This window comes from Pseudonaja textilis, chromosome 4, assembly GCF_049901715.1.
Source record: "Pseudonaja textilis isolate UNSWEBS1 chromosome 4, rPseTex1.2, whole genome shotgun sequence".
NCBI classification, from domain to species: domain Eukaryota; kingdom Metazoa; phylum Chordata; class Lepidosauria; order Squamata; family Elapidae; genus Pseudonaja; species Pseudonaja textilis.
The window spans coordinates 57,009,628-57,034,334 of NC_141993.1; the positions used below are offsets into that span (position 1 = coordinate 57,009,628).

Here is a 24,707-nt window from a genome sequence, read left to right on the forward strand (position 1 = left end):
ATTTCTATATATTCATTTTGATATTTCTGTTGTTTTACCATGGCAGATGATAACCCTAACTCCCGCCATTCTTTGAAGGCGAAATCTAAGTCCCATCATGTGCGCAGACAGGCTAAGGAAACCTCTCAGGAGACTTCTAAGGCCTCTCAAAGGGACGCTTTAAGGCTTCATAAGGCACTAGAGAGGGAGTTCGATAGGCGCTCTAGGGTGACTCAACCATCACCCCCAGCCGCCCCTTCTACTTCCAGGCACCCCCCCCTCCAGTTTGTTCCCCTCTCTCCAGGCACAGCTCATCCCAGGAGTCTCACGACCCTGGACCAGCTACCAGCCGGATGCCTGAAGCAACCTTCACTCCCACGGCCGCTGGCCTGAGACAGGAGGACCCACCCATGATCGAGATGCCTGAGTACATGAGAACTTGGATGGAGCAGGCTATTCGACAGGGGATAGCTCAAGGCATGCAGCAGATGGCCGGATCAAGCCTTCCTCAGACGGTTCCCGCGCAAGAACCGGTGCCAACTAGGTCCATGCCCGCCCTGGACCCTGCTCCTGGTCAGGTACTCTCCCGGGGGGCCAGCCCCCTTCCAGAAAGGGAACCGGAGGAGGGAATGGAAATTTTAGACCAATACAGGGAGGAGGAGGAGCACCTTGAATGGGGATCCACCTTCCATGGGGAACCCTTTTCAGATTTAGACCCGATGGAAGCAGAGTTGTCGGAGGACGAGGGCCTTACCCCCGTCCAGCCTTCCTTTGTGGGGTTATTCAAGCCCCACATGTTTAAATCCATCTTGTTTAAGGCCAAGAACACCTCGGGCCTGGCCACTCAACTTCCCCCTGTCCCCCACTCCTCTGGGGAGGAACCGGAGGACGCAATGTTCAAACAGCCCGTGGTGGCCGAGGATGTGATTCCCGCTCCTCCCATTTTCCACGATCTGGTTTCCAACCAACTGGGTTTTACGAGGGCTCCTCCGGCCCCATCCACACAGGATAAGAGGTTCTTTAACCTCGAACCGGATTTCTGCTCCCTCCTCAATACCCCGGAGGTGGACGAGCTCATTGTTGGTCTCGCCTCTTCCTCCTCCCCGAGTGACCCACTGGAGGCCCTCAAACCCGAGGATAGGAGGTCTGAATTGGCCTTGCGGCGGGCTCATCTAGCCGACGCCTGGGCAATTAGATCGGCCACCGCAGCCTCCTTCTTTACCAGGTCCTCTATCCGGTGGCTCCGTCAACTGAAGGCCCACATCCCTCCATCCAATACACAGGCGCTGCAGGACATTGCCAAAATCACAGCGGCGGCAGAGTTCTCAGCGGACGCCACGTACCATTTGGTTAAATTCGCCTCCCGGGCGTTAGCATCCCAGGTCACTGCCCGCCGCCTGCTCTGGCTCAAACCATGGCAGGCGGACGTGAAGAACAAGGTCAAGCTGGCATCCGCCCCCATTAAAGGGGAGAAGCTCTTTGGGCCGGCCCTGGACCCTCTCTTGGCCGAAACTAGGGGAAAGAAGAAATTCCTTCCTCCTCTTTTTCGGAGGCCTGACTCCCGAGCCCCTCAGCCCTTTCGAAGAGGATCCTCCCGGTCCTTCTACCAGTCCCCCTTCCCCCCCAGGTACCCGAGACCTCCCTCGTATAGAGCATCATATTCCCAGGATCGTTCCGACCCAAGCGATCGAAATAGGAGGGGCGGAGGATTTAAGCGTCCCTTCAGGGGTTCCGGGGGGAGACCCTTCCGGCGCTCCAAATGAATCCTGTCTTTTTCCCCCCATTGGTGGTCGGCTGAGGCATTTCGCCGACCTGTGGGATTCTACCACTTCCGACAAATGGGTCAGGGACTCCATCAGGTTTGGACTCGCTCTGGAGTTCAACTCTCAACCTCCCGAGTTCTTCATGTCATCTCCCCCCTCTAGGGACCCCTCCAAACGCAAATTAATGGATGTGGCCATCCATCACTTACTCTCCATCCAGGCCATCCAGCCAGTTCCCCCCTCTCAGCGAGGGCAGGGTTTCTATTCCCACCTCTTCATGGTTCCCAAGTCCTCGGGGGGATGGAGGGCTATCCTGGACCTCAAACGGCTCAACCGCTTCCTAAACTCCCGCAAATTCAAAATGCACACCCTCCAATCCATTTTGCAGGGTACCAGGCAAGGAGATTGGCTATCTTCTATAGACCTCTCTGAGGCATACCTACACATCCCAATTCGGCCTTCACACTCTAAATTCCTTAGATTCTGTTACAATCACCACCATTTTCAGTATGTGGTCCTTCCCTTTGGGTTAGCCTCAGCTCCCAGAGTTTTCACTAAGATCCTCGCGGCCCTGGCAGCTCGCTTAAGGGACTGCCCAGTCCGTCTCCACTGCTATCTGGATGATATCCTCATCCTGTCCCATTCACAATCCCAAGCAGAGCTGGACACCAAGACTACTCTCTCCGCCCTCCACGCCCATGGTTTCCTGGTCAACCAAAAAAAGAGCCAACTGGTCCCTTCTACCCGAATTGCCCACTTGGGGGCTATCATTGACACGGTGCAGGAAAAAGTGTTCTTTTCCCCGGAAAGGCTCCAGAGTATTTGAAATTCAATTCAGGTTATTCACCGATCAAGGAGGGCTTCTCTGTTAGATTTATCTAAATTACTGGGAAAAATGGTTTCATGCATCTCTATTATTCCTTGGGCCCGTCTTCATACCAGGTCCCTGCAGTGGCTCCTGCTTCCGTTTCAAAGGTCCGGCAGAAGCAACTCAAAATCCTCCATCAAGGTACCTCCAAAGGTCCTCTCGTCTCTCCTCTGGTGGACCAACCCTGCCATCAACAGGGGTCATCTCTTCAAAGATCCCCAGCGTCTCGTCATCACCACAGACGCCAGCCTGAGCGGCTGGGGCGCTCACTTCCAGTCCCTTACAACACAGGGCAAATGGTCCCATGCAGAGCGGGCCTGCAGCATAAACTGGCTGGAGCTCCACGCCATCCACCTGGCCCTCCGCCACTTCCTGCCTCAGGTACGTGGGCGGCACGTCCTTATTCTCACGGACAACGTTACCGCCAAGGCCCATGTCAACAGGCAAGGCGGGACCCAGTCTATTCGGTTGATGAGAGAGGCCGAGAGACTCTGCCGTTGGGCAGAGCGTCACCTCCTCTCGATCAAAGCAGAACACATTTTGGGGGCCTCAAACACCCGAGCGGACTGGTTAAGCAGGGCCACCGTGGACCAGTCCGAGTGGCGCATTCATCCATCCCTTTTCAGGGAGGCGACCATGATCTTCGGTCTCCCGTTAGTGGACCTCTTTGCATCCCCTGCAACACCCAGCTCCCTCGGTTCTTCTCCAGATTCCCTTCCCCCGGGGCCGAGAATCACGACGCACTTCGCTGTCCGTGGCCCCCCGGACTCCTGTATGCCTTCCCCCCGTTAGCTTTGCTTCCCAGGGTCATTCAGAAACTGATCCAGGAGAAGGCAGATCTGATTTTGGTGGCCCCCTACTGGCCCAGGCGACCATGGTTTGCAGACCTCCGCAACCTCTCGGTGTCTCCCCCGTGGAGAATCCCTCCGGACAGGATCTCCCTATCTCAGGGGCCCATTCAACATCCGGAGCCCCAATGGCTCCAACTAACCGTGTGGAGGTTGAGCGGGAAAAGTTGAGGAAGGAGAATTTATCTGACCAGGTCATTAACACGATCCTGGCCGCCAGACGGCCTTCAACCAATCGGATATACGATGCCACCTGGGTCAGCTTCTGCAGGTGGTGCCATTCATCCATGGTCAACCCGCTCTTGCCTTCGGTGGCCCAGATTCTGAATTTTCTCCAGGATGGGCTCAAAAAGGTCTCTCACCTAATACCCTGAGACGCCAGGTAGCGGCCCTCTCAACTGTTGTCTCCGGCGACAATCTGGGTCCCCTCTCTCACCATCCCCGTATCAGGGCCTTCCTAAGGGGGCTACTAACCTCCGTCCCCCTGTTGTGCACCGGTACCCCACTTGGGACCTTAACAAGGTCCTGGTGGCCCTCACCAGACCTCCTTTCGAACCCATTAGAGAATCCTCTCTCCAAATTTTGACCTTTAAAGTAGTATTTCTGGTGGCAATTACCTCGGCTCGCCGAATTTCGGAGATTGCTGCCCTTTCGGTGAGAAAGGACCTCTGTATCTTCCATTCCGATCGGGTGGTTCTACGCCCCGACCCGACCTTCTTGCCCAAGGTCAATTCAGCCTTCCACAGGGCTCAGGAGCTTACACTCCCGAACTTTTGTCCCAATCCTTCACGGGAAAGGGAGAAACAATGGCACACCCTAGATGTCAGGCGGGCCCTCCGCATATACATTAACCGCACACAACCCTTTAGAAGGTCAGAGTCTTTATTTCTCTCCTTCCAGCCCAAGTCCTTAGGCCACAAGGTGTCCCCTTCCACCATCGGGCGATGGATCAGAGCCACCATCGCCAAGGCTTATTCGTCTCAGGCCTTGCCAGTTCCCAGTGGGGTTACGGCGCATTCCACCAGGAGTGCGGCCACCTCTGCGGCCTGGGCCACCCAGGCTCCAATCTCAGACATCTGTCGGGCCGCCACTTGGGCTTCCCCCCCCTTTCATTAGGCACTATAAGATTGACATCTTTGCGTCAGCTGAGGCCTCGTTTGGTAGACGAGTCCTCCAGCGGGTCATCAAGGACCCAGGGGAGCTTCCACCCCAGACGGATTCCCTCCCGTAGGACAGCCAAGCTTTGGTATGTCCCACTCTCTGGATGATCCGAGCAGCTCGAGGGAGAATGGGCGTTGGTCTTACCTGACACGCCATTTCTAGTCGAGCTGCGAGGATCATCCAGCCCCACCCTTTTTAATTTTTTTCCGTCTGGGGGAACCTTGTTTCAGCCAATGATACTTTAGGTCTAGTTAGATGAGAGTTAGACGACTTTCCTCCTCTCTCGACTTCGCATAAACTGGGAGGCTACAAGGGACCATGTGACAGAGGGCGGAGCGTTCCCTAATGATTAAGCCCAGCCTACACAGACGCAGACTGGAGCACCTCCCCACTCTCTGGATGATCCTCGCAGCTCGACTAGAAATGGCGTGTCAGGTAAGACCAACGCCCATTTTGCACAAGCAGCAAGTGAACATGCAAAACCATCACCTCTCCCTCCCCACCGCCACCAGTCCGGAAAGGTTGGGGACCCCTGGTTTAGAAGAGGGAGCTGTGTGCTTCAGTTTTGCAGTCTATTCTTGTTCCTCAAGTTTGTTTAACGAGACAATATGTTGCAATATGTAATGCCTTGTTTAGTTATTGAATTAACATCTCACTGATATAGTAATTTATTAAATATTTGATTTCGGTAGACTTTCCAAGTTGTGGAATTGGCAAATACTGAGGTTACATCTTTATTTATTTGGTTGATTGATTGATTGTCTGCCTATCTTACCACAAGTTAACTCTGGGTGGCTTACAGTATTAAAAGGATAAAATTATATACAACTTATACATAATACAAACAAAGTATCATAAAAATAAATATAAAAATATAAATACCCTAACTAAAAGGAGGGAGGGAGAGAGTAGGATAAACGGGGGGTGGGGGTGGGATCTGTTATTAATCTGTCAATAATAAATTTAATTGGGAAGCTGACTCCTCTGCCTTTATCCTTTAAAAAGTGTTCTGAAGTCATTAGGATCTATGAATTATTTTCATACTTGAACAAATAATAGAAATAGGTTAGTGGTTGAGGAGGTGGGATTGAGCACATATAGGGATCCCAGATGGAAGTCAAGTATGTGCAGCTTTGTCTTTTATTGGACATTATGTTAGTCTATAATGAGTTTTATCAAGATAGTTGATAAAGCTATTTAGCAATTTTTAATGTATTCAATTCTAATGGGTTTCAGGCAGTGCACAGCATATAGGTAAAAAAAAAGATTAAAACAATCATATTCCTCGCTGAATTCATAAGTCATAAACAAAGTTTATAAACCACAGGGTCTGGTTTCATACACCAAAGTAAACCAAATAAACATTGCAATTCATATAATTTTAATATCTTCTCTGGTTTAGTATGAGAACTAAACCAGAAACACCTTTCTTCCTTTAATGAAGATGACTTTATCCAGACAGAGAGCTGTGTCTGCTCTTTTGTTTATCTTTTAACCATTGTTTTTTGATCCTGCATCCTACTTTAGAAAATGATGTCTTGGAAGTCAGGTTATGCCTACAGATGTTTGCAATTTAAATTGAATCTTAATATACTACTTTTATCTTATATGTTTGAGAATTTTGCTTTGATTATCCTAAATAGGTATGTTAAACTTTAAAAAAGGGATGCTGAAATTATGTAAGATTCTGGGTTGTTTTTTCAGTGTAAGGTTTCTTGTTGAGTTTATAATGATAGATCATTTTATTCAAAAAAGGAGTCAAAAAATCTATAAATAGTAGAAATAGAAGATGAGGGAGTAAAATGCACCATGGTGCCTTAAAAAAATCTAACTAGGATTGTGGACTATTGCTCTATTTCTTAAAAAACATATTCAACATATTTAAAATGTATTGAATAAAACTTAACCTATGTAAGATCTAGAGAGTATCATATTTTTTATAGATGTAAACATACTGTGTTCAACAGTCCTTGCCTTTTTGAACGTGTGAGATTGTGGTTTATGTGACTTAACCTAAGGATTTGGAAAAATGTGTTATATGTTTCTTGGATATTTTGGTTTCGTAGAATTAATAGTTAGGAATTTAGATCATTGTTCCATTTGATCTTGTAATAATCAGCAAAGCTTCAAAGTATAGCTGTGCACAGTTCCAGCTTTTTTGTACTGCATTTAATTACACCTAATACTAGACTAAGCCATTTAAAATAAATTAAAATAGTACATAATTTGCCTTGTTCTTTGAAAATGCTGACCCTATTAACATTCTAAATAATGGTTAAAGATGTATGTTTAGTTTTGTGTTTTGAGCACACATCATTTTTACTAAAATAATAGAAGTCTCTTCATTGAGGTCATTGCTAAACAGCATTGTAATATCTTTTTGTGGGGGTTACAATATTTTTTTTCTTTAGAATTACTACATATTAAGCTTCCTACAGATTCTTTTTACATTGTTAAGGGTTCCAGTGCATAAATCTTCCAACTCCCTTTGAGATTTCTGCAATGTAATGCCTTTACTCATCTTTTTAATAATTTTTATTAGTTCACTTTTCTACAGTCTGGTATCCTCTGGTTTTTTAGGCTACTGTGCTCGTCATCCTTTGATTAGCTATCCATGCTGCTTTGAAATAGACTAGAGTTATATTTTAAAACATCCTGAAGCTAATCAGGTTGGAAAAAGGCTGTATCCGTTCTCTTGAACTTAACTGTTTTGTCATGTTTTCCTGATGCAGTTTTAGACATATGATATAGAAAATTCAATCCAGACTACATTTGAAGATTGCACACAATGGCTGCTTCAACTTCAGTGCTGCCTTCTATCTTTCATCATTAAAAGCTACCCTCACTCCATAAGAATCATTTGGGTCCCTTATTTTAAGGAGTTCATTCTGTAAATCAGGAAAAAAAATTTATGATAATTTTTTTGCTAATCTGAAAAAGACAAAAATATATTCCAGTAGGATATTTTATACCACATCCCTTTTGACTTTTATGATAGTAGTGCTGTTTGTCTCAATATGACTTTCATTAACTGTACTTTAGTGCCTAACTTTCTAACTTTGTTTTCTGCTGATTAATATAAAGAAACAAAACACAATTCCACTCTGATATTGTATGAGTATAAAAGTCCAGTTTATTTGGATATCTAGCTTCTACACAGTGGAGTATAATATGATGAAATGGAAGATACGCATCCTTGCAATGTTTTAAATGCATCCCCATGGTGATGTGATCAAAATTCAAATGTTTGGCAAATGACTCATGACAGTTACAGTGTCCCTGGGTCATGTGATTGCCTTTTGTGCTCTTCTGAGAAGGAAAGTCAGTGGGGAAACCAGATTCACTTAACAACCATGTTACTAATTTAATTGCAACAATTCACTTAACTGTGGCAAGAAAGGCCGTAAAAGGGAGCAAAACTCACTTAAATAATATTTCACTTAGTCATACAAATTTGAGGGTCAATTGTGGTCATAAGTTAAGGACTACTGGAGTCTCAGGAGGGAGGGCAAAGAGACAGTGGTGCTTAAAATGTCTGGTGGGTAGGAAGAGAACAAGTGAAACTGACTTTGTTAAAAGCAAGAGAAAGAGATATAGGGTTGGTTCATTTGATTAAAGTTAAACCGTAGTGTTATTCCTAATAACTCTTAATGGACTTTTGCTGATTAGGATGACGCTTTATAATTTTCTACATAAATAAGAGATGAAATATAGAAGAAGAGATCTTTTGTTGCAATATCAGAGCAAATGTACTTACTGAAATTATATTTGTCGTGATGAGTACATATTTATATATATACACACACATATATACATATACACAGACAGATAGATATTCTTTTAAATTTGTTTCTCTATACTTTTTAATTTTTATTTTCTTAGTTTGTAACTAAGTTTTTATAACTTTAATAAAATTATTATAAAATATACAGTTAGTTTAAGATTTGCACATAAGCTTAGGTTATTCTAATTGTGCCTCCTGTATATAAATAAGCTATCTACACCTTCTGAATGGAATACAGTAGAATCTTTGTTTCAAGACATGCGAGTATTCCTTTACAGTACCTCACCCAATAAGCATATTGCACTTCCTCCATTTGATAGAATAAATAAATGACTAAATATTTATTTTTCCTCATGAAACCCAGATTCTGCCTTTAATATTTTTCTTTCTTTGGGACATTCCTATTTCTCTAACATTCTTTAATTTATATGAGACCAATTTAACAACCTCCCCATATTTTCCAGAACAGTATAAAGTGGAATGTACAGTTATTCACTTGTAACATATGTTAGACGAGAGGAAACAAAAGACTGAAAATTTGGAGGTTTAGAGTCCTGGAATTTGAATGCATAATTGGCTAACTCTGGTAAGAGTTGCCTTTGATCTTTTGCTCAAATTAATAATTGTGTGTTACATGAATAGCTTAGAACTATGTAACTCTCGGGTGTATCTTTGGATTTCAAGTTTCTGACTGATTTGCAGCCCTTTCATGTGACTCCAGTCTTTCTCCAGTGTGCTGAGCAGAGAATCCAAGGAATGGATTAACTCTGCTCTTCTTCTCGGAGACTGAGTCAATCAATCTTTTGGTCATGCCTCCCTTGCCTGCCCAAGGCTAGTTTTGACTCCGTCTTTGCTCAGAAGAGACGTGTGGAAGAGTGGTCTTAGAACAGGACAGAGTTATTCCTTGGATTCTGAAAAAAATACAAGTAAAGTCCTGGCTCTGTGTAAGCCTTCGCAAGACAGCGAATGCCTAGGCTGGTTCCCCTGATCCATCTGGCATTTCATATATGTGGAAATCTAGGGGAGATATTTATCATCATATAATACTCAGTCCAGGTTTTTTGCTTTGCTTTCCCAATATTTCTATCCTTAATCGGTGGTTCATTGTCCAAAGTCTCTTATGCAAAAGAGTACCAGAAGACAATTTTACTTAAGAAACATTCTACAGATAGTCCTCGGCTTATGATTAATTGATTAATATCTGTTTGTAGTTAGAAAGCTTGGAAAAGGGAGCTTTATAACCTGTATAGTTGGAGGTGCTTTACAGCACCTCCAACTGTAGCAAAGTGTCACACTCTCCATCTCCCACTATCACATGATTACGATCTGGGCATTTGGCAACCCGCTGACATTTATGACCAAATGCTTTGGGGCATTGAAATATCCATGAACAAATATTGCTCCCTGTTTTGTGCTGGGGCAGAATTATTCTTGTTTAAAAACAGATCTTAGATAATGTACAGTTTGTGTTAGAGGTATCAAATAAGATTCCTTTCTCAACTTCATTTAACTAGTTTTCAGGCTAATTACTTTGTATTATTGCACATGTAATAATATTACCAAATATTACTGAGTAGTTTTGTTCTCTCAAACAGAAGCTGGCAGGCTGAAAAACAGGCAGTGCACAGGACGGACTTTCTGGCTACTGACCATTTAGCTGGTAAGTTTACAAATCTCAATTAAAATGATTCCCAGACTTCAGTCTAAGAACCCTTCTAACACTTGCCCTTAGTAATATCCAGGGGTGGGATTCTACCAGTTCGCACCTATTTCTCTAGAACCAGGTGTTAACATTCTAAGCATTTTGGAGAACCGGTTGTTAGAAGAAATTACTGGCCTAATCCTGTAAGGAAGGCAGGAAGGTAACATTCTGGTGTTGCTTACAGAAACTGCCTCTCCGTTAACCCTTATTACATTCTTGGCAGGACTAGACTACCTATCTCAGGAACTTCTCTGGAGTTATTTTTCCTTCCTTTGCTGGTACTTTGCTTGTGTGGAGTGACTATTCAAAGTTACAGTGGCACTGAAAAAAGTGACTTATGATCGTTTTTCACACTTACAACTGTTGCAGCATCCCCACAGTCATGAGAGGCCAGGCGAGGAGATGCATACCTCGATGTGAGTGATATTGAGTTGGCCACGCCCAGCCAATAACATGACCCACCAAGCCATGTCCATCCAGTCACATGACCACCAAGCCATGCCCATCAACTAAGCCATGCCCACAGAACCGATTGTTAAAAAATTTGAATCCCACCCCTGGTAATATCTATTGATTCTTTAAGGAGTCCACAATATATATGTAATCTGCCAATTACCGTGCTTTTAAGTAGGATATTTATCACATCTTTGTTAGGTTCAAACCAATAAAGTTTGCATTTATGCAACACATCTTTCAACAGAACTGGACATTTTTAAAAACAATTTCTAGGCTGTTTTTTTAAGGACAGTGAATATAATATGTACAATTAAAGAGAAGATCTTGCCTATTGGGACTTATCCTTCCAGGCTTCATGTGAATGCACATATGTACATACACATACTTTGTATTATACAGTAGAAGGAATATTTGTGGTCAAATTCCATTCTTATGCCCTGCTTCCAAAATTCATTATTGAGCTAATTTATTTTCTTGGCTCTGGCAGAAAATGGGTACAGCTCATCTATGTCCGGAAATAATACTATGAAATTCTCTCAAAATAAATCAGAAAAATTGGGCAATCCACCATACAGGATCTGTTTGTATAATGTAATATATTGTATAATTGGATCCATAATATTTTTCTGTGGCCTTTCCTATCTTGATCACTCTCTAGATGTGTGGATTTTTGTTCCCAGAATTCTATGGTCAATTTTATCACTGAGAATTCTAGAAGTACATAAATATGAAAAATTCCAGGGTAGGAAGATATTAATTATAGTAGACATTCCAAAGAGGCACTGATTTAAAGCATCTGTGAATATTTATCTGAATGTGGAATATTTTATAAAGCTAAAAATCCAATATTTTGTTAATGTAAAAACAATTTCAGAAGTTATTGCAGCTCTGTCTTGGATTTTGAACCCAGTAGGAAGAAAAAAATAGTAGCATTTCATATCTGTTACTAACAGAAAAATAGTGCTATGATGTTGTTATAAAAAGAAGACCAATAAAAAAAGAAACAGTGTTTTCATTGTATTAGTCTTTTATTAAATAAGCTAGAAAAGGTACTACATTATCGATAAATTATGTTGTGATTGAAGACTTCCTTTGTTTCCTCAACTAAAATCAATTGTACATCTTCAAAAGAAGTGGCTAAAATTGTTTCTTTGCTATAATGTATTTTCCTATTTTCTGTTTCTTTCCTTTTTTAATGGCACTGTACCAGAAATTATCATGACAATTTCTACTTTTTTCCTACCATCAGTGGCATACCCGGATTGTGTGTGAGTGGGAAATCAACCATGAGCTCCGTGGCAGTTTTGACCCAGGAAAGTTTTGCTGAACATCGCAGTGGCCTTGCTCAGCAGCAAGTGAAAGGTAAAAAAGCAAAACAAGGTTATTACAAAATCCCATGTGATAACAGCTGCATAGTAATATTATCTTGCTGCCATTTAATTGCTTTGTTACTTGCAGGAGGATGGTTAAGATTTTTTTTTCTTTGATTCTGAGGGACTGTATTTAGATTAATAATACTATAAGGATTAAGAAGCTTTAGGAGCGTAAATTAATCTATTAATATTGGGTTGTTTTTTTTCAATTTTGCCAAGCTATTTTTAGAAACATCTGTGCATTATAATCTTCATTCATTTTCCTTCTATGTTGAATTTATATGCTGCCCATCTCATTATCAAAAGCAACATTGGGCAGCTTGTTGTATATATATATACATACACACACACACACACACACACACACACACACACACACACACACTATTTTATATATTTTAGACCATTCTCTTCCAACTGAATAGTCTCCAGATATTAGACTACAAATCCCTCTATCTTCTATCCTGCTAGTACGACCAATGTCAGCTGGAAAGACCAAGCTGGGGAAAGTTTCTATTGACAATATAGCTTGAGGCAAGATGAATGGATAGAGAACCTCATTTTGAGGAAGTTATTTGCCAAAACTATCGTCAGCTATTTTTAAGTTGCCATAGTACTGAGTTCAGAAAGGCATTACATGGGCTAAAATGTGTCTGATTTATTATTGTTATATTTAATTGTTATTTAGTACAATAGCATCAGTTCTTTATCCAGAGAATAAAAAGACTTTAAAAATGGCATTCCAACTGTATAGCATAAAATAAAGGCCTGTGTAAATAAAATAATACTGAATATAAGAATTCACAGAATCTCAGTTTGTGCACATTTGTGCACAAATATCAGATAAATCTGTGGTTGGTATACAACAGATCAATACAAAAATGGGCGTATAAAATATCAACAACTCAAACAAGAAAAGATGTTAACCTTCTGATACTTTTTTTAAGTAACAATCTGAGTTCTACTATAGAACCACTGAGTGTTTGGAATTAATGCTCACATATGGCAGTTTTGATATTATAGGAAATTGATTTGGTTATTATTTATAACAAACCTGCATATCAAGACACTGTCAGCCCACAATAAATGTTAGTTATAGGTATAGATTTCTCTTGATGGAATAAACTCTATCTGTAAAACATGTTTTTCTTATCTCCTGATAGACAGAAATTATCATTGATGGGTTATTAAATAGAAAATAGTTTGACTTCAATTTGAAAAGTTTGTACTTTTAGCTAACAAATTAAGAATATCATATGTTAACAGTCAGATGGTGGGGGAAGAAATAGTATAGTCTGTTGACCATTGTCTATAAAATCATTCTTTGTTTCCTTGCTTTTGCCACTGTAGTTACAGCTTTAAATGCTGAAGAAGAAAATGATCCTCCAACATACAAAGATGCCTTCCCTCCTCTCCCTGAGAAAGCTTGTTTGGAGCCAGCCCATGAACCTGCTGGTGCCTGGAGTAAAATCAGACCAATCAAGGCTTCTGTTATCACTCAGGTCTGTACAAAGAATGTTTTCTCCCCTTCAGTGTGAAACCCTTTACAGGCATTTAGAAAAATGTCCTTCAGATTGTTTTTAACCTATCTCATTGTGGGAGAGAAAATGTAAACAAAAGAACTGTTTGAGTACGCCTTAGGCTTTTCCTTGAAATATGCCAACAGATAAGTGTTATGCAGTTCTGGAGAATTCTGTAATTATACAGTGAGACATCTTCCATGTATTGATCCCTTTAAGGGAATAACATGTTCTCTCAAATTAAATACTACAATATTGCTCCTATGCTAATGTATTAAAATATATAGAAAAGCTAGCCTTATAAAATAACTTAAACTGAAAATGTAAATGTATTTTCTTGGGGGGGGGGGGGTGGAATAGAAGGTCCCTGTATTTATGCAGCATTTTGTTGCCAGAAATTCAGTCCTGTAAATTTAAATGAATTCAACAGAATTTGCTGTTTAAAACTATATCAAAAATATTTGCTGCAGAACTGGCTGCAAATTGAGAGAGGGAGAATAACCTTTTAGAAATTTCAAATTTAAGAAATATTTATTTCACATGAGCAGGTATTCCATGTGCCACTAGAAGAGAGGAAGTACAAGGATATGAACCAGTTTGGGGAAGGAGAGCAAGGCAAAATCTGCTTAGACATCATGCAGAAGACAGGAGCGCACCTGGAGCTATCTCTTGCAAAAGATCAGGGATTATCAATAATGGTCTCTGGCAAACTTGAAGCTGTGATGAAGGCTCGGAAGGAAATTGTAGCTCGGCTTCAGACCCAGGTGAGTGATTTGATTCTCCTTATGATATTCTGCAATGGAGATTTAAAAGAATAGTGCTCATTGAGCCAATATTTTACGAACCAATTCATATATGTACTGTAGAGCAAAGGTCCCCTGGTCTGTGTGGCCTATAAGGAACCAGGCCGTGCAAGCGAGCAAACTTCATCGCTGCATGCACAGGATCTAGGTAGCATGCAAAACACCTTCTCTCCCCCCCTCCTGATCCATGGAAAAATTGTTTTCCACAAAACCGGTCCCTGTGCCCAAAAGATTGGTGTCTACTGCTGTAGAGTTCTTGGTGCTTTCTGAGCTTCGTTATTTTCTTGCAGACATTTGCAGATGTGGTATGAAATGTCTGTAAGAAAACAGCCAAGCATCAAAGAGATGCTTGGAAAACATCAAAAATTCCACAATTCAACCTTGAGCTACAAATATTCTCTTCTATTTGTATCATATGTACTGCATCTTAAAAGCCCCAAAAGAATGCCAGGTTTTCCATAAAATAAAGTTCAAATATTTCTTCATTCTACAACTTTATTTCTGGCCACATACCTTACCGGGAGCTACCACAGCAAGTGATGGGTTTTGAAAGCATGAATTTAGTGATAGTTATTGAAGCATAGCTGGTCTTTTCAGGATATTCTGTATAGTTTAGGTTCTTATAGTAAAAGCTAATCTTTTGAGGGGTGCCAACTTTTCCCTTCTGAAAATTGGTGCTCTGATAGAAAAAAAGAATAGAATTGTGTCTTTTTTGTTAAAGTTGGCAAAATGCTTTTATTATTTTTATTGATTTTGTCAAAATTGAAAAGAAAAAGATTTCAACAATATTCATTAAAGTCTTAACATCTTTAACATTACTTTTCAATTAAATATCATACTTCTATGGGAACAATTATAAGCTTTCCATAGTTAATTTCCCCCCACTTCACTTATATTTTATAAAACATTAACTAATTAAAATGTTCCCGTTCTTTCCTAATTCTGTTTTCTCATTTATTTTATTTCACTTATTTTATTCACAAACATTTCACTAAATTACACTATTTTATCCCTCATTTTAATCATACGTTGTTTCCAATTTTCTAAAGTTATTTCTATTACTAATATAACAATACAATCTTATGTACCTTTACAGAATCCCTTTTTCAGTTAGATTTTTACCCATTATCTCTAAATAGATCCTGTTTCTCTATATCTTGCTCTGGTCCTTTGTAACTTCTTTTCCTTTCCTTCTTCCCTCTCTTCTCTCCCCTTTTTTCCCCCTTGTCTCTCTACCTCTATTTCTCTCTTCTGTATTCCCCTTTTCTGTTGCTTTCCAGTATTATACTTGTTTTTCGAATTATTTTTCTTTTCTTCTGTTGTTTTTTTAAGTCTTAAATTCTCCATTCTCTTTCCCCCCTTTCCTTTTTCTTCCCCACATAGAATTACTTGTTCATTAAAGATGGCTTCTTCTTTGTCCCAGTCTTCTTGTTTTGCAGTCTTTTCTTGTTGTTTCTCATAGGGTTAGGGTTAGGGTTGATTTTAGTCATTCAAATATAATAACCAAAAATCCAAAGATCACCAAATAATCCAAATACACGCAAGCTGTTTCTTTTTTGCTCTTTTTTTTCACTTTCTCTTCCTGGGGTTACTATTTAGTTGCAAAGTTTCAGTTAAAATGTATCTTTTAGAAGTCTTGTTGAAGTTTTACTGTAGATTCTTTTTAATTCCAGGCAGTCTCCTCCCTCTTCCAGATCTTGCCCTTATTCTTTTTCTCTCCCTTCCTGCTTATGAAAAAGAAAGTTTTTAATGTCCAGAAATCTTTATTATCCCTTTGGCATTTTGTTTTATTTTCAGCTTAATGGCCTATTGATGTCAAAGCGGATTTTTCCAATTTCTTATTTAAGTCTCTTAGTTGTCAGTATAGGGAAGGAGAGAGAAGAAAAAAAAAAAAGCCAAATCTTTCCCTTTTCACTTTCCTTCGCTGCTTCCGACTCTTCTTTGGGAGCGATGTTATTTTTTGTAAGTTTAAATTCCAGGGTACCTTGGTTGTTGCTTTTACAATTTAACCTGGTCAGCCAAAACTTTCACTTCTTATCTTCCTCCTGCACATTCTTTTCCGGTCGAGTTCTTCTTTGTGGTGGCCATTTCTGACCACCGCTGCAACCGCCTTCGGGAAAGTGAGTAATGGCCAGCTGAGGAGGAGAGATGCGGCTCTCCTCGACCCTGCTGGCGGTCTCCCCCCTCTTCACCACCTCTACGGGGTGGCTTAGCCCCGAAACCAGCTGGCTCAGGGCGCTCCAGCGGCGAGCCCAGGCAGAAACTGTGCACGATCGCGGATTTCTCCTTGTCGCCGAAGCCCTTCAAACCGGAAGTCCTCCAAATGTCTGAATTTTAATCATGGCCGTAGGGATGCTGTAATGGTTGTAAGTATGAAAAATTGTCATAAGTCACTTTTTTCAGTGTCATTGTAACTTTGAATGGTCATTAAACAAACTGTTGTAAGTAAAAAATTACCAGTATTGGATAGGCAAATTTAGTTTAGAGAACAGAGTCTCAATAATAACAGGGACACAAGCCATAAAAGACATTATAGGTAATAAGTAGTAACCAGCACTTTGATTGTACTTGGAAACCATTGGTTAGCTAATGAAGTGACCAAATAAGCGCTACTCCTCCAAAGCCTGACTTTCATTTGTCTTGCTCCTAATAATAAGCAATAAAGTTCATGTTGAAATTTATCACTTTGAGTAGATAGTCAGACAGACAGATGATAGGTAGAGAAAGATAGACAGCAGGTGTGATGACCCAGGGTAGGATACAAAACAAATAGAGTCACAGAAAACAGGTGAAGCCCCTTTTATTCCTTCACTTTGCTTCCAAGCTCCAAATACCCTTGACGGAAGACAAAAAATTCCCACACAAACAGTTACAAGAAGGAAAAAAGCAACACAAACCAGACAAGATAAGGGCTGGTGGATGTCCACAGATAACAGAACACATACTGGGAAGGACGCCAAACTCAGAGAGGAACCATAAACTAGAGATATTTCCACGCTTTGTTTCTACCCGACGCAGGTCTGTCCTCTTATTCAGTTGTCACAGCTGTAGCCCATGAAGAAGCCCTCTCCTCTTGAGTAGACTATGTCTCTCCCTTATCCTCCCTGCATGCCTAGGATGGAGAGGGGATGGGCCTGGGTCTTCCTCTGACTGCTCAGCTGGCCTCTGCCCTTCCCCAGCCTCCTCCACAACCTCCGGAGCCACACTTCCACTCCCTGTTGGCTGTTCCTCCTCTCCCTCAGAGTCTGTCTCCACCAGGGGCATGAGAGGCAGGCAAGCAAGCAGGCAGACATCAATGTTGTGCTAGAAATAGGGTTATGAATGCAATTGAGTAAGTCAATGACCAGATATATACATCAGAGTGCAGGGCAGGATTTTGATTTATTCTAAAGTGGAGGGAAATAACGCAACATGCAGTTTTCCTCCCAGTTACTTGAAGTGTCTCAGTTTGTTTCTGGGCAATATATGAGCAAACCCTATATCCCTTATGTTTGTTTACAGTGATGAAATTTGACAAATATTATTTTCCATTGCTAATATATAATATTGAAAGAGAGATTCCCTCGTGTCTTACCACAGTTAAAAGCAAAAATCTATACTGAATCAGTTGATAAAATGCATCTGTATTGTTGAATCAAAAGTGTGGTTTCACTCTAGTGAATGTTCTTTTTTTATAGGCTTCAGCAACAGTTGCCATTCCCAAAGAACATCATCGCTTTGTCATCGGAAAAAATGGAGAGAAGTTACAGGACCTTGAGCTCAAAACTGCCACAAAAATTCAGATCCCCCGCCCGGATGACCCCAGCAACCAGATCAAGATCACTGGCACCAAGGAAGGGATTGAGAAAGCTCGACATGAGATCCTTTTGATTTCTGCTGAGCAGGTAAACTATATTTTTGGTTCTGTAATTGCAGAAGTGATTCTGAAAACACTAGCTCAAATAATCCTTTTTCTAAGGGAACCTTCCTTAGGCTGAACTGGAGTTCATCCAGACTGATGTTGAACAGTTCATTGTTTGAAAAGTACTTTCCAATTTTCACTGTTTTAGGAAGATCATGTGTGTTACAAGAATACTGCTGTTTTAATGTTTGTGACAATTTATAATCCTAAAATTAAATTCTGTTAAAATTCATCAGAATTATTTCTTATGCCTATTAGAGATTAAATATTTAGATGATTTACGTACAAAGTATATAGTAAGCTGTCATCTAATATTTCTCTTAGAAAGAAAAACAATATAAAAAGTCATTCTTAAAATCTGGCCATTTGCCCTCTTCATGTATTAATGACTGCTGCAGTTTCATATAGTAGCTACAATTCTCCTTTGCCTCAGATTTTTCTAATAATAGTTATTTTTTATGCACGCATTTATAATTTTTTCATGATGATGATCACATTCATAATTCAATCTCCATAAATATCATGATGTGGCAAGATTGTTGTTACTAAAGTGTCTAATGGAGTCTTAATCATGATCATAACATGGGTCACCCATATGGCTGACCTGATTTAAGAACATTTTTGTGGCAGCTGTTAAGTGACTGCCATGGTGATAAAGCAGCCATCGTGGTCATAAAGCATACCAATGGTTCGCTATGGGCCAGTTTAGCCAAAAGCCAGAAATAAATTCTGGTTTTCAGAAAAAAACATTGTAAACCACAATCACCCAATGGTGGGATGCAGCAAACAGCCATAAATATCACATGACCACGTGGGTAAACCATCTGTCAGAACTTTGGAACCAGGTCATAAATATACCCAGGGAGGTTTTGAAACCATTGCTAAATGACCAGTTGTAAATCGAGGATTATTTATTTTATTAGATTTTTATCTGGCCTTTATTACTTTATAGGTAACTGAAGACAGTGAACATTCATAAATACTTCTTCCTCCTATTTTCCCCACAACAGTCCTGTGAAGTGGGCTAGGCTGAGAGTGAGTGACCCAAAGTCACCTAGCTGGCTTTCATGCTTGTGGTGGGAGAAGAACTCATAGACTTCTGGTTTCTAGGCTAGCAACTTACTGAACTGGCTTTCAATCTTAAATTGCTACATAATCATAAAGTATTGGTTTATATGGATTGTTAAACTTGATCATGTATTAAATTATATGAAATAATATGACTTTATAGCATAATTATCACCTCTTTGTTCTTCTTTGTTCTTAATTCCTTTTGTCTTAAATATTATTTCTCTCTAGCACTTCTGACAAAGTTTAACAAGGTTGCTCATCCAACCCCCCACCCTACCCCGCCAGTCATTTCTAGAACAGATACTTTGTGATAAAGTGAAATAAAGTTTCAGAGTGAGGATTACAGAAGTAGGAGGCATATGCAGAAGCCTCACATTCTTTTTTATAGTCCTGTGTTGTGTGTTGTGTATATATCTGTGTCTCTGTGTGTGTGTGTGTGTGTGTGTATAAAAATATGGTTTTATTTTCCAGGATAAACGTGCAGTAGAGAGGCTTGAGTTGGAGAAAGTATACCATCCTTTTATTGCTGGTCCTTTCAACAAGCTGGTTAGTGAAATCATGCAGGAGACTGGCACGCGCATAAATATCCCACCACCCAGCGTCAACAAAACTGAGATAGTCTTCACTGGAGAGAAGGAACAGCTGGCTCAAGCAGTGGCTCGTGTTAAAAAGATTTATGAGGAGAAGGTATGATCTTTCATGTGGTCTGTATAAAGCTGTATCTTTCATTTTAATTAACTTCAAACACTAGTATTATAAGTGAGAGCATGACTATTCCTTTTCCCCACTACAGTATTTGGTACACTGATAAACAAGAAATAGCAGTGCAAAGATCATGATAGTGGTGCAAAGGAAACTAGCTGTTGCATCAGCATTGGAGAAATAAATGACTGAGGAGGATGTGATGAACTTACAGCTTGGGGTTTGACTTCCATTCAAAATGGCCGATGCAACCACCAAAAATAAGCCCTCTAAAAGAGCATGTAAAAAGAGAGTCCAAACTTTTTGGTCTGCCTGTTTTGACATGATTGATCACAAACCTGCAGCTCTAGGAAACACAATGCAGGTCCAGCATCAAATAAACCATGATTTCCTGTGGTAGCTTTTCATTTGTAAAGCATATATAAATCAAAGGCTTGTAGGGTACCTGCCCTATTTTGATCCTATTTGGGCAAATTTGCTCTTTGATCTGAAGCTGCCTTAGCTCAATGCCTTTTCAAATAACTTGTCATTTCCCGGCTGATACTTCCCTACAGAAAAAGAAGACTACTACCATTGCCGTGGAGGTGAAGAAGTCTCAGCACAAGTATGTCATCGGCCCTAAAGGGAACTCCCTTCAGGAGATCTTGGAGAAAACTGGAGTCTCGGTTGAAATCCCCCCCACCGACAGCAGCTCAGAGACTGTGATACTGCGTGGCGAACCTGAAAAGCTTGGACAGGCATTGACTGAAGTTTATGCCAAGGTATCGAGAGTGCCACTCAGCAAGGCCTTTCTTTTATGGACAACTAATTAACACTTGACTAATTAGACTTTTAAAAAAAATAAATGTCTAACTTGTTCAGAATATAAATAATGTATTCAGCAATAAGATTTCCCCGAGCCCTATACAAAATATGGAATATTAGTCAAAACCAATTGCGTGATCAGTTGCCTGTAATCTATGTAGCAGACTACTTTGCCTCTGAAGATGTCAGCCACAATTGCCAGCAAAATGTCAGGAAATGTTTTCTCTGGACCATAGACAGTAAACCCTGAGGCCCCACTTGTGTGATAATTCTATTATTGTGACATATGAAGGCTGGAGCATCATTATTTGGAATGAATTTCAGAATACTGAAGTCAAAAGTATTGGTTTGGGAAAGAAATTGGAGTTGTCATTATTATTGTTGGTATCAATATGTACTGCTTATGGAATGATAAATTTCTTCATACAACTAATATCTTTTATAGGCGAACAGTTTCACAGTCTCCTCTGTCTCAGCCCCCTCTTGGCTTCATCGTTTCATCATTGGCAAGAAGGGGCAAAACTTGGCCAAAATCACACAACAAATGCCAAAGGTATGAGTTCATTAATGTGGATTCTTACATTAACATTGAATTTGAGAAATCACTGGAAGGAGTAGTTTGAGGTATACATACATATGTTTTGTACAGCTGATACCAAATTTATTGAGAAAATACTTGAAAATGTTCATCCCCAAGAGAATAGAGAAAAATGAGTTGAATTGCAGTTTTGGAAAATGTTTTTTTAGGACAACTTTAAGTTGTCTGGTGTGAGCAGTAGAGAATAAAAGTTGACAGCAAGACTGGAAATGAGAAAATAGGTTCCTTTTGTTGCATTTTTCAGTTTTAATAAGGATAGAAACAGGCATTTTAAAAAAGCAAAGCACTTCATCAAGATCAAATTGAAGTTAATAAAATGGCAGTTAAAACAAGCTATTTTCATTGAAAAATGTGACCTTTTTAGCTAGTACTTAACATTGCAATTAGGAAGAGAATTCCACAGAGAGGGTGTAAGCACTAGGAAAGTTCTATTCCATATGGTTTTTCATTTTTTCTTTGAAAGCATGGGTAAGTAGTGGGGTCTTAATGCTTTAACTTTTGGTAGTTGCTTAACTTTCATTTTTCAGTAAGTGTCTACATACTATTTTACCTAAGAGGCTATTTGAGTCTCCATCTTTAAAAATGACAACAGAGGCTTTTAGATGTTTCTGGTTGCATATTAGGAGAAACAAAGCACAGATTAATTTGTTTGCTATTAACTGATTTGTCTTTCATTCTGATGCTGAATTACGTCTATTTTTAAAAGGTTCATATAGAATTCACCGAAGGGGAAGATAAAATCACTCTGGAAGGACCCACAGAAGATGTGAACGTGGCTCAAGACCAGATTGAGATCATGGTCAAAGATCTGGTGAGTTGAGAAGCCATAATGTCTAGGTTTATCAAGTGGAAAATAATAAAAGCTATCAATACAGCCTGAAAACAGTTACTCCTCTTAGAATAAATATGTTATTTTGAATATTGTAGCAAAGTAATATCTCTGTGTTCTGTAGGATTTTCAGTTAGTGGTATATGTGCTTATGACTGCAGTCCTGGAGATAAAAAATAACAGTTAAGCTTTTCGGTGCATGGCTGAAAAGAGGGTAAAGGGCTGTATGAGAACAAGTTCTGAGTAAGCAAAGTAGCTCAAAAGATATAGTATGTACTCATGCTTTAATTAATTTAGCTGAACATATGGATTTAATAATGATTGCTTAATTATATAGCTTGATTTTACTGCCATGTTTGTTTTGTAGTAGAGACTTACAATGTCCATAATTTTGATTAAACTACTTTTGCAGATTAATCGGATGGATTATGCAGAAATCAACATAGATCACAAATTCCACAGGCACCTCATTGGAAAGAGTGGAGCCAATAGTGAGTTAAATGTTAATTAGGTCTCTAGAAGGGAACTGTCCTGGATAATTAATTATATACACTGTTCAAAAAAATAAAGGGAACACTTAAACAACACAATGTAACTCCAAGTCAATCACACTTCTGTGAAATCAAACTGTCCACTTAGGTAGCAACACTGATTGACAATCAATTTCGCATGCTGTTGTGCAAATGGAATAGACCAGTGGCCCCCAACCTTTTTTGTACCACGGCCCGGTACCGGCATCACAAAATGATCCACGGACCGGTACCGGCATCAGCACGCACGACCAAGGCAAGGCGAGCCGAGCAACCGGCCAACTAGCCGTCCCCCACTTCTCCCCGCCACCTTCAACTCCTCCTTTGTACCTTCTCGCGGTTGATGGGCTTTTCGGGCTCTTTCTTAATCTCCTCCTGAGTAACGCGAGACTCCACCGCCATCAGGACGGCTCTTCGTTCGAAGCCCCCCCTTCGACGAAACTAAGGTGCGAGGATTCCTTCAGCACCCAAATGCCGCTTTCCATCCAACCGACGACCGACAAGCTCACCCGGAAGCACTTTCTCAAGTGCCGTCGAAACAAGATGGCGGCGCCCAAGCAAAGTAGGCGGCCCGGTACAAAATGATCCACAGACCGGTACTGGTCCGGGGCCCGGTGGTTGGGGACCCCTGGAATAGACAACAGGTGGAAAGCATAGGCAGTTAGCAAGACATCCCCAATAAAGGAGTGGTTCTGCAGGTGGTGACCACAGACCACTTCTCAGTTCCTATGCTTTCTGGCTGATGGTTTGGTCACTTTTGAATGCTGGCGATGCTTTCACTCTAGTGGTAGCATGAGACGGAGTCTACAACCCACACAGTGGCTCAGGTACTTCAGCTCATCCAGGATGGCACATCAATGCGAGATGTGGCAAGAAGATTTGCTGTGTCTGTCAGCCTAGTGTCCAGAGCATGGAAGCACTACCAGGAAACAGTCCAGTACATCAGGAGACGCTTACAGCCCAACACCGTGCAGGACGTTTGGCATTTGCCAGAGAACACCAAGATTGGCAAATTTGCCACTGGTGCCCTGTGCTCTTCACAGATGAAAGCAGGTTCACACTGAGCACATGTGACAGACATGACAGGGTCTGGAGACGCCATGGAGAATGTTCTGCTGCCTGCAACATCCTCCAGCATGACCTGTTTGGCAGTGGGTCAGTAATGGTGTGAGGTGGCATTTCTTTAGGGGGCCGCACAGCTTTCCCTGTGCTCGCCAGAGGTAGCCTGACTGCCATTAGGAACCGAGGTGAGATCCTCAGACCCCTTGTGAGACCATATGCTGGTGCAGTTGGCCCTGGGTTCCTCCTAATGCAAGACAATGCTAGACCTCATGTGGCTGGAGTGTGTCAGCAGTTCCTGCAAGACGAAGGCATTGATGCTATGGACTGGCCTGCCCGTTCCCCAGACCTGAATCCAATTGAGCACATCTGGGACATCCTGTCTCACTCCATCCACCAACGCCAGGTTGCACCACAGACTGTCCAGGAGTTGGGGGATGCTTTCTTTAGTCCAGGTGTGGGAAGAGATCCCTCAGGAGACCATCCGCTACCTCATCAGGAGCATGCCCAGGCATTGTAGGGAGGTCATACAGACACGTGGAGGCTACACGCACTACTGAGCCTCATTTGGACTTGTTACATCAAAGTTAGATCAGCCTGTAGTGTTTTTTTCCACTTTAATTTTGAGTGTAACTTCAAATCCAGACCTCCATGGGTTGCTAAATTTGATTTCCATTGATAATTTTTGTGTGATTTTGTTGTCAGCACATTCAACTATGTGATGAACAAAGTATTTCATAAGAATATTTCATTCATTCAGATCTAGGATGTCTTATTTTTGTGTTCCCTTTATTTTTTTGAGCAGTGTATTTGGAAACTGTAACAAATGAGGGTCCAGTCATTTGTTTGTAATTTTAACAATTAAATATAGAGGATGAATACATTTTGGAAAAAGGTAGTTTAGAAACATCTTTTTTCCCTCTTGCTTCTCGGTTATTTTCTTCTATTTACACAGT

The 24,707-nt window shown here is 41.0% G+C and overlaps 1 protein-coding gene across 3 annotated transcripts in view; it reads left to right on the forward strand.

Annotated features, from left to right (window-relative positions):
* The window catches only part of HDLBP (high density lipoprotein binding protein), a 65,437-nt gene that overhangs the window by 17,571 nt on the left and 23,159 nt on the right, over positions 1-24,707 (forward strand). For all 3 annotated transcript variants that reach the window (XM_026701461.2, XM_026701462.2, XM_026701460.2), the window contains exons 2-11: positions 9,999-10,063; positions 11,811-11,923; positions 13,285-13,436; positions 14,003-14,218; positions 17,935-18,141; positions 19,701-19,916; positions 20,486-20,692; positions 21,181-21,288; positions 22,040-22,144; positions 22,575-22,653. In XM_026701461.2, coding sequence (XP_026557246.1) covers positions 11,848-11,923; positions 13,285-13,436; positions 14,003-14,218; positions 17,935-18,141; positions 19,701-19,916; positions 20,486-20,692; positions 21,181-21,288; positions 22,040-22,144; positions 22,575-22,653 — 1,366 coding nt within the window. In that variant the 5' untranslated portion in view covers positions 9,999-10,063; positions 11,811-11,847. The remainder of the gene's footprint in view (positions 1-9,998; positions 10,064-11,810; positions 11,924-13,284; positions 13,437-14,002; positions 14,219-17,934; positions 18,142-19,700; positions 19,917-20,485; positions 20,693-21,180; positions 21,289-22,039; positions 22,145-22,574; positions 22,654-24,707) is intronic.